The sequence below is a fragment of the Nomascus leucogenys genome, unplaced genomic scaffold, assembly GCF_006542625.1.
Source record: "Nomascus leucogenys isolate Asia unplaced genomic scaffold, Asia_NLE_v1 Super-Scaffold_241, whole genome shotgun sequence".
Taxonomy (NCBI): Eukaryota; Metazoa; Chordata; class Mammalia; order Primates; family Hylobatidae; genus Nomascus; species Nomascus leucogenys.
In genome coordinates, this window is record NW_022095767.1 from 1,602,554 (window position 1) to 1,612,374 (window position 9,821).

At 52.4% G+C, this 9,821-nt stretch overlaps 1 protein-coding gene across 1 annotated transcript; it reads right to left on the reverse strand.

Annotated features, from left to right (window-relative positions):
* Positions 1-208: 208 nt before the first annotated feature.
* Positions 209-8,782, reverse strand: SLC25A41 (solute carrier family 25 member 41). The gene is made up of 7 exons (XM_030807883.1): positions 8,298-8,782; positions 6,657-6,812; positions 4,611-4,763; positions 4,326-4,433; positions 1,502-1,669; positions 1,271-1,418; positions 209-729 (listed from the first exon to the last, which is right to left on the reverse strand). The coding sequence occupies exons 1-7, from the start codon at positions 8,472-8,474 to the stop codon at positions 557-559; spliced, it is 1,083 nt and encodes a 360-aa protein (XP_030663743.1). The 5' UTR covers positions 8,475-8,782; the 3' UTR covers positions 209-556.
* Positions 8,783-9,821: the final 1,039 nt, after the last annotated feature.

Sequence of the window (9,821 nt, forward strand, 5' to 3'; positions counted from 1 at the left end):
CCCGATCACACCCCTCACTTCACACCCCTCACTCCCTTCGCATAAGGCCCTGGGATCCAAGCCTCAAGCTCCTATCCTAGGTCCTCACCTCCTCTCCTGGACACAAATTCCCATTCAGGACCCAGAGGCCCAAGGTCCCCAGCTCCCCTACTGGGTCCAGGAATCTCATCCACCCAGTTCCACTCCTAGGCCCAAGTATCCAGACACGTTCAGCAAAAACTATCTCTTTATTCCTTGTTGTATGACATGTTCACCATTTCGCCCTGGAGCCAGGATGACCCACAAGGGGCCAGACTGGAGTCCACGTTTCTTGTCTCAGGCTGCACCCTGGGGAGGGAGCTCCAGGAGTCTTCTGACCCAGCACTCCCCCCGCCCACGACCAACCCCAGCTTCAGGAATCTTCTGACCCAGCGCCCCACCCCCACCCCCAGCCTGCTTTTGCCACCAAAAACTGCTCCAGGGCCTGAGCCTTGAGGCCTCGAGGGCTCTTTGGGGCCAGGGGTCATCAGGTCCTCCTGTCCCATTTCTGCCTAGGCTGTGTCGTCCAGCTCACAGCCTATACGCCCAGGGTTTTCTTCATGGCTTCGTACACCACATAGCTGATGCCACCTGCTGGTAAGACCTTCAGTAGCGTGGGGGTCATGCCTCGGTACAGCCCTAGCCAGCCCTGCTGGGCCAGGATCCGCTGGAGGACTCCGCGCATGGTGGGATTTGAGCCCTCCACGGTATCTGCAGGGACATAGGCAAGATCAGGACTAGACCAGAGATGACCGGGCCTCCTAGGAGACTGGAATGTTGTGGACAGGTGCTGAAGCCACAGGTAGGGGCCCCAGGGGTCAGTAGGAAAAGAGTTTTGAAGAGTCTTAGAGGAAATTGGTCAGTTTCAGGAGGAGTGGGGGAGTTTCTGAGTAGGAGTTATCAGGATTAATTTTAGGAAATTTTCCTGAGGGGTGGGAGCGGGGATAGGGTCTCTCTCTGTTGTGCAGGCTGGAGTGCAGAGGCACGATCATAGCTCACTGCAGCCTCGACTGCCAGAGCTCAAGGGATCCTCCAGCCTCAGCCTCCCAAGTAGCTGGGACCACAGGTCCATACCACCATGCCTGGCTAATTTTTATATATATTTTTTGAGACAGAGTCTCAAAAGCCATCAAAAGTGGGCTGGGATGAGACATGGAGGGTGTCGGACTCAGTTTTGGGGGATGAGAAAATTGAGACAGCCAGGGTGGGGTGGGGAAGGGGCATGCGTGGTGGCCGCTGGGGACAGGCTGACCTTGGGCCTGCATCCTGGTGCGCACCAGAGTCAGTGGGTAGCTGGCCATCTGGCCACAGGTCGTGGATAGCGTCACAGACGACAGACTGACCAGGCCACTGGGGTCCCCCATATCCCTGCCTGACTTCAGCCAGAAGCACTGGAGCATCTGCAAGAGAAGGGGGCCAGGAGAAAGCTCACTAGGAGCCTGGGCTCCAGCTACCCCTGCCACCCCCTCTGCAGGACCCATACCTCATAGACAGCCAGGTCGGTACAGGCATAGGGGATGATGCCGAGCATATTGGGCAGGTAGCCGCGGTAAAGGGCGCGGGTGCCCTCCTGCTGCAAGATCTGCCTGGCGCAGTCCAGCAGCCCCTTGTACTGGCCCGTCCGACGCAAGGTCAGCCGCGTCTTCAGCACCTGGGGATGGCGGGGAACAAGGCAGCTCATTTGATTGAATCATGTCAATGACCCTCGGGGTAGCCATTGTCCCCACCCTACAAACAAGGAAAATGAGGCTCAGGAAGGCAAAGAGCTGGGTTTCAGACCCAGATCTGTCAGATTCCATGGGATGCTCTCTGAATTTTGAGTTCTGAAGCACAAATGCTGGCAAAGGCCAAGAGAGTGAGGGAAGAAGGCTCACGTCTGTCATTCCAGCCCTTTGGGAGGCTGAGGCGGGAGGATTGCTTGAGGCCGGGAGTTCGAGACCAGCCTGGGCAACATAGCGAGACCCCATTTCTACAAAAAAATCAATAAAATAAAAATAAGATGTATATGGAAACATCAACATAGGAGAACAGCCTGGAAAACTGATTAAGAATAACAGGGAAGGGAGGTGAGAAAACATGCCCTCAAGCCTCAAAAATTGAAGACAGCTGGCAAAACTTTATGGCAAAAAGATCAAGCATTGGGGGAAAGAAAGGGAGTGAACAGGTAGAAAACAGGGCCTTCTTAGGGCAGTGAAACTACTCTATAAGATACTACAATGGTGGATACAAGTCATTATACATTCCTCAAAACCCATAGAACTGTTACATTAAGAGTGAACCCTAGGTCGGGTGTGGTGGCTCATGCCTGTAATCCCAGCACTTTGGGAGGCTTAGGTGGATGGAACACTTGAGGTTAGGAGTTTGAGACCATCCTGGGCAACATGGCGAAACCCTGTCTCTACTAAAAATACAAAAATTAGCTGGGTGTGGTGGCAGGCAGCTGTAATCCCAGCTCCGTGGGAGGCTGAGGCAGGAGAATCGCTTGAACCCGGAAGGTGGAGGTCGCAATGAGCAGTGAGTCAAGATCGTGCCACTGCACTCCAGCCTGGGTGACAAAGTGAGACTCTCAAAAAAAAAAAAAGAAGAAAAAAGAAGAAAAAAGAAAGAAAAAAAGGAGGGTTCCCGGTCCACAGATGAGGAATGAAAATATATACGTATACATATATATAGTATATATACATATTACCTATGTATTATTATATGTTACGCATATATTATATATAACATGCATAGACATGTATTTTTATATTACATAGTATATAATGTAATTATATAATTATATACATTAAATTATTTATATATAATATATGCATGTTATATGTACAATATATAATTATATAACAAGTAATGTATATAATATGTGTATATTATATATAAAACATGTATATATATATTTTTTTTTTTTGAGACAAGGTCTCCCTCTGTCACCCAGGCTGGAGTGCAGTTGTATGCCATCATAGCTCACTGCAGCATCGACCTTCTGGGCTCAAGTGATTCTCCCACCTCAGCCTCCTGAGTAGCTGGGAATACAGGCATGCGCCACCACACCTGGCTGATTTTTGTTTTCAGTAAAGATGGGGTCTTGCTATATTGCCCAGGCTGGTCTCAAACTCCTGGGCTCAAGCAAGCAGTCCTCCCGGCTCAGTCTCCCAAAGTGTTGGGAGACTGAGGCAGGAGAATCGCTTGAACCCGGAAGGTGGAGGTCGCAATGAGCAGTGAGTCAAGATCGTGCCACTGCACGTGGCGTGAGCCAAGGTGTCTGGCCTGAAAATGTTTATATATATATATATCCGTATATATGTTATATATAATATATACATATATAAATTTATAGAAAGGAGGAGGAGATTGGAGAGGAGGAAAAAGAGGTAAAGGGGGAAGAGGGAGAGGAGGGAGAAAGGAGGAAGGGAGGTAGAGGGAGAAAGGAGGAGAGGAGGAGGAGGAAGAGGTGAAGGGGGAGAAGGGAGAGGAGGGAGAATAGAGGATGAGAAAGAGGAGAGGAGGAGGAGGGAGAAGATGGGGGGAGGGAGAAAGGAGGGGGAGGAGGAGGAAAAGGTGAAAGGGAGGAGGGAGAGGAGGGAGAAAAGAGAAGGGAGAAAGGAGGGGAGGAGGAGGAAGAGGTGAAGGGGAGGAGGGAGAAGTGGGAGAAAAGAGGAGAAAGAAGGAGGGGAGGAGGAGGGAGAAAGGAGGAGGGGGAGGAGGAGGGAGAAAGGAGGGGAGGAGGAGGGAGAAAGGAGGAGTGGAGGAGGAGGGAGAAAGGAGGAGGGAGGAGGAGGGAGAAAGGAGGAGGGGAGGACGAGGAAGAAAGGAGCAGGGGAAGAGGAGAGAGAGGAGGCAGGGAGGAGGAGGGAGGAAGGAGGAGGGGAGGAGGAAGGAGAAAGGAGGAGGGGAGGAGGAGGAGAGGAGAGGAGGGGAGGAGGAGAGAAGAGTAAGGGAGAAGGAGAGGAAGCAAGAGGGGAGGAAGAGGAGAGGAAGGAGGAGGGGAGGAGGAGAGGAAAGAGGAGGGGAGGAGGGAGAAAGGAGGAGGGAAGGAGGAGGAAGAAAAGAGGGGAGGAGGAGGAGAGGAAAGAGGAGGGGAGGAGGAGGGAGAAAGCAGGAGGGGAGGAGGAGGGAGAAAGGAGGAGGAGAGGAGGAGGGAGAAAGGAGGAGGGGAGACAGAAGAGGAAGAGGTGAACGGGGAGGAGGGAGAAGTGTGAGAAAAAAGGAGGAGAAAGGAGGGGAGAAAGGAGGAAGAGGAAGTAGCTCCAGCAACTTGGGTAACTAATTTCCACGGCGTTTCCTCACCTGTGGGGCATATGTTCTCTTACCTCCATGGGGTTAATGAGGGTCTGGGAGATGGCCACAGCCAGGGAGCCGGCGAGGAGGCGCTCCTGGAAGGGTGGGGACCCTTGTATTCCACAGAAGTAATTCTTGCACTGGGAGAGGAGAGAGGAGGGTGAGAGAGAAGTCAGCCACCCTCCGGCACAAAACCCACGTAGGGAAGAGGCCTGGGGTCTGGAGGGTGAGTGTGTGCTTGAACAAGGGCCTGGAGTTTTGGGGGTACAGGAGGGGTTTGGGCTTGAGCTGGGGGAAGCAGACCCCTCATTCCCCACCTGCTCGAATACGGAGAACTTGATGGCATACTCAGGAGCAATCTTGAGCACGTTGATGCCGTTGCCCCGCCACAGAGAGCGGAAGCCGCCCTCCTGGACCATGCTCTGTAGCCCCCCCAGCAGGTTGGTGAAGTTCGTCTTGGAGGAGTAGACCTGGGTGGAGGGAGGACCCTGGAGGAGCCCCTGCTCGCCTCTGTCTCCGTCCCCATCCCCGCCCCAAGCGCAGCCCCACCGGGACCTCCCCAGCCACCCAACCCCAACCCATCCCCATCCCATCCCCATTCCTTCTTCAGCACCTTCCCCAGCCAGTTCTACAATCGCACACAACACTGATCCAAAGCCAACATCAACCTACATTCCCACCTCACCCCTCCTCTTCATCTCCTCAGTCCTTTTCTCTCTCTTCCTCTTTCTTCTTTCCATCCTTTCCTTTCTTTCTCCCTTTCTCTCCCCTCCCTCTCTCCCTTCCTTCCTCCTTTCCTTCCTTTTTTTTTTTTTTTTTTTTGATGGAGTCTCACTCTGTCGCCCAGGCTGGAGTGCAGTCGGGGGATCTCGGCTCACTGCAACCTCCGCCTCCCAGGTTCAAGCGATTCTCCCGCCCCAGCCTCCCGAGCAGCTGGGATTACAGGCTCGCGTCACCACCACCACGCCTGGCTTATTTTTGTATTTTTAGTAGAGACAGGGGTTTGCCATGTTGGCCAGGCTGGTCTGGAACTCCTGACCTCAGGCGATCCGCCCACCTTGGCCTCCCAAATTGCTGGGATTACAGGCATCAGCCACCGCGCCTGGCCTGCTTTTTCTTTTTTCTTGTTTTTTTGTTTGTTTACATTTTCGAGACAGGATCTTGTTCTGTTGCCCAGGCTGGAATGCAGTGGTGCAATCACAGCTCACTGCAGCCTCAAACTCCTGGGCTCAAGTGATCCTCCCACCTCAAGCCTTCCAAGTAGCTGGGACTACAGGTGCATGCTACCATGGCAGGCTAATTTTGTAAAAATTTTTTGTATAGATGGGGTCTTACTATGTTGCCCAGGCTGGTCTCAAACTCTTGGGCTCAAGCGATCTTCCCACTTTGGCCTCCCAAAGTGCTGGGATTACAGGTGTGAGTCACCATGCCCGACTCCTTTTTAAATTTTTATTTATTTAATTAATTATTATTTTGTAGAGATGTGGTCTCACTATATTGCCCAGCTGGTCTCAAACTCCTAAGCTCAAGTAATCCTCCCTCCTCGGCCTCCCACAGTGAGCCACTGCACCTGTTTATTTTTTCAGTCAGGGATCTCGCTCTGTCACCCAGGCTGGAGTTTGTGGCATGATCATGGCTCACTGAAGCCTCCAACTCCTGGGCTCAAGCGATCCTCCTGCCTCAGCCTCCTGAGCAGCTGAGACTATGGGTGTGAGATATCCTGCTTGAGGTAGCTCCAGTCCTATGTTGCCTTTTTGTTTTTTTTCTTTTTTGAGACAGAGTCTCACTCTGTTGCCCAGGCTGGAGTGCAGTGACGCGATCTCTGCTCACTGCAACCTCCATCTCCTGGGTTCAAGCAATTCTCCTGCCTCAGCCTCCTATGTAGGTGGGACTACAGGCACGTGCCACCATGCCCGACTAATTTTTTTGTATTTTTAGTAGTGACAGGGTTTTGCCATGTTGGCCAGGCTGGTCTCAAACTCCTGACCCCAGGTGATCTACCTCCCCTGGGCCTCCCAAAGTGCTGGCATTAGAGGCATGAGCCACTGCGCCTGGCCCCTACCTTGTCTTTAAACTCGTCCAAAGACCCCACCCCCAATTCCGTGACCTCCAACCCCCACCTTGGCCCAGCATTGGTCCTTGTCCCTGGCAAGTTCTCTCAACTCCTCAAACTTGACTCCAAGCCATGTCCACACCAGCTCCATCACCACCCACAACCTCAACCTCAACTAGTCCAGGAGAGCCCAACTCCAGCCAGCACTCCTATCCTGAACTCCGTCCACGTCAACTCCATCTGTCCTCACCCCACGTTCTCCCCAGTGGCTCCAGCGCTGGGTCCCGTCCTCCCTGCAACCCACACAAACCTGCATGTACACCTTGGCTCTGTCCAGAGGTGCCGTGCCCGTGCGAGACACCGCCCCGGCCATAGCTCCTGAGAGCAGAAACTTCCACAAGGCCCCCTCGTTATCCACTTCCAGGACTTCCACGGGGACCATCAGCTGCTCTCCTGTGTCCAGCACCTGCAGGGCAGACCCGGCCCTCCCTTATCCTCAGCCAGGTTAGGTCACCTTCCCCAGACACACATCTGGGGCACCCTCCTGGTGAAAGACCCACCCCGTTCCCCCAAGTCTGCATTTTTTTTTTTTTTTGAGAGGGAGTCTTGCTCTGCTGCCCAGGTTACAGTGCGGTGGCGCAATCTCAGCTCCTTGCAACCTCCACCTCCCAGGTTCAAGCAATTCCTGCCACAGCCTCCTGAGTAGCTGGGATTATAGGCTTACACCACCACACCTGACTAATTTTTGTATTTTTTTTTTTTTTTTTTTTGTAGAGACAGGTTTTACTATGTTGGCCAGGCTGGTGCCTAACTCCTGACCTCAAGTGATTCACCCACCTCGGCCTCCCAAAGTGCTGGGATTACAGGCATGAGCCACCACGCCCAGCCCTCCCCCCGGTTTTTTGTTTGTTTTGTTTTGTTTTTTGTTTTTTTAAGACAGAGTCTCACTCTATCACCCAGGCTGGAGTACAGTGGTGCAATCTTGGCTCACTGCAACCGCCATCCCCCTGGTTCAAGCGATTCTCATGTCTCAGCCTCCCAAGTAGGGACTATGTCCAAAGCTTGTCCTTATACTGGGTGATAAATCGCGTCTCTACCAAAGGAATTGGTATCATATAGACTCTCTCTTTTTTTTTTTTTTTTTTTTGAGATGGAGTTTTGCTCTTGTTGCCCAGGCTGGAGTGCAATGGTGTGATCTCGCCTCACTGCAACCTCCACCTTCTGGGTTCAAGTGATTCTTCTGCCTCAGCCTCCCGAGTAGCTGGGATTACAGGGACCTGCCAACATGCCCAGCAAATTTTTGTATTATTTTTAGTAGAGGCGGGGTTTCACTATGTTGGCCAGGCTGGTCTTGAACTCCTGACCTCAGGTGATCCACCCGCCTCAGCCTCCCAAAGTGCTGGGATTATGGTGTGAGCCACCACACCCAGCCAATATAATATAGATTCTCTAAGTTACTCATGGAGGATCCAAGGAGGAATACAAATGTAATTAGGAAAATATCTAGACTCTTAATTTATTCTTATTTTTTGAGACAGAATCTCGCTGTGTTGCCCTGGCTCGAGTGCAGTGATGAGATCTGGGCTCACTGCAACCTCTACCTCCTGAGTTCAAGCGATTCTCCTGCCTCAGCCTCCTGAGTAGCTGGTACTACAGGCACCAACCACCATGCCTGGCTACGTTTTGTAATTTTAGTAGAGATAGGGTTTCGGCATGTTGGCCAGGCTGGTCTTGAACTCCTGTCCTCAAGTGACCCATCCACCTCAACCTCCCAAAGTGCTGAGATTACATGCGTGAGCCATCGCGCCCTGCCTCCCTGCCCCGCCCTGCCTTCAAGGTGGAATTCTAGGTCTGCTAGCAGGGGAGTGGGCCTGTAGAGGGCGTGGGTAGCCTGGCCTCTCCCTGCAGTCCGGACCAGAGGTGCCAGGACACTAGTGTTTCCTAAACTCACCTGCTGTGAAGGGAGATGTTCAAGGTTGTTGTCATGCATGTGGCCAAACATGTGTGTACAGCCAGGGTTCCAGGATGGGGGGGGAGGCGGGGCTTTGATGAATAAGGTCTTGACCCTCCTAAACGGCGTCTGGATCCTGGAGCAAGCGTTCTGAGGTTCCCCAGGCTGAGCGCCCATGGAGGAAGTTAGGACACCTGGCTTCAAATCCCTAAGCAGTCGTTTGCTGCTCCAGCTACCATGCGTGTCTAGTGGGAGTGTCTAGTGGGAGGGCCGTGTGGGGGACCAAGAGGAGGATGAAGTCACAAACGCCCCTGTGACCTCACTGGGTGTGGTTGGCAGCGTGATGGCCCCTTTCCCCCAAATGTCCACCTCCTAATCCCCCAAACCAATAAATATGTTATCGTTATAAATTGAATTGTGTCCCGTTGAAATTATTATTATTATTATTATTATTATCGTTTTTTTGAGACAGAATCTCACTCTGCCGCCCAGGCTAGAGTGCAGTGGCGCAATCTCGGCTCACTGCAAGCTCCCCCTCCTGGGTTCACACCATTCTCCTGCCTCAGCCTCCCGAGTAGCTGGGACTACAGGCATCCGCCACCACGCCCGGCTAATATTTTGTATGTTTTAGTAGAGACGGGGTTTCACCATGTTAGCCAGGATGGTCTTGATCTCTCGACCTCGTGATCTGCCCGCCTTGGCCTCCCAAAGTGCTGGGATTACAGGTGTAAGCCACCGCGCTCGGCCCCAAAATTATTATTGTTGTTGTTTTGAGACGGATTCTTGCTCTGTTGCTCAGGCTGGAGTGCAGTGGTGCGATCTCGGCTCACTGCAACCTCTGCCTCCTGGGTTCAAGGGATTCTTGTGTCTCAGCCTCCCAAGTAGCTGGAATTGCCGGCATCCACCACCACGCCTGGATAATTTTTGTATTTTTAGTAGACACGGGGTTTCGCCTTGTTGGCCCGGCTGGTCTTGAATTCCTGACCTCAAGTGGTCCACCTGCCTCGGCCTCCCAAAGTGTTGGGATTACAGGCGTGAGCCACCATGCCCGGCTCAAAATTATTTTTTTGTTAATTTTTTTTTTTTTTCAGAGAAGGGGTCTTGCTCTATTGCCCAGGCTGGGCTGGAGTGCAGGGGTGCAATCATGGCTCACTGCAGCTTCAATCTCCTGGGCTCAAGTGATCCTCCCACCTCAGCCTCCTGAGTGGCTGGGACTGCAAAAGCACACGCCTCCATGCCTGGCTACTTTTGTTTTTTGTTTCTGTAGGGGTCTTGCTATGTTGCCCAGGCTGATCTTGAACTCCTGGCCTCAAGCGATCCTCCTGCCTCATCCAAAGTGCTGGGATTATAGGCATGAGACACCACACTGGGCCCTATCAAAATTCTTATGTTGAAGCCCTGTCTCCCAGTGGGTTGGAATTTGGAGATAGGGCCTTTGGGAGGTCATTAGGGTTAGATGAACTCATGAGGATGGCCCCCGCAAGATGGAATTAGTTCCCTATAAGAAAAAGACAAACCAGAGCT

Excerpts from the sequence above, each read along its gene's own strand:
- SLC25A41 (XM_030807883.1), bottom strand. The coding sequence starts at position 8,474 with ATGGGCGCTCAGCCTGGGGAACCTCAGAACGCTTGCTCCAGGATCCAG. Across the intron at positions 4,764-6,656 it reads GAGCCAAGGTGTACATGCAG|GTCTACTCCTCCAAGACGAA; the intron begins GTTTGTGTGGGT and ends CCCTCCACCCAG. Across the intron at positions 1,670-4,325 it reads CCCTCATTAACCCCATGGAG|GTGCTGAAGACGCGGCTGAC; the intron begins GTAAGAGAACAT and ends CGCCATCCCCAG.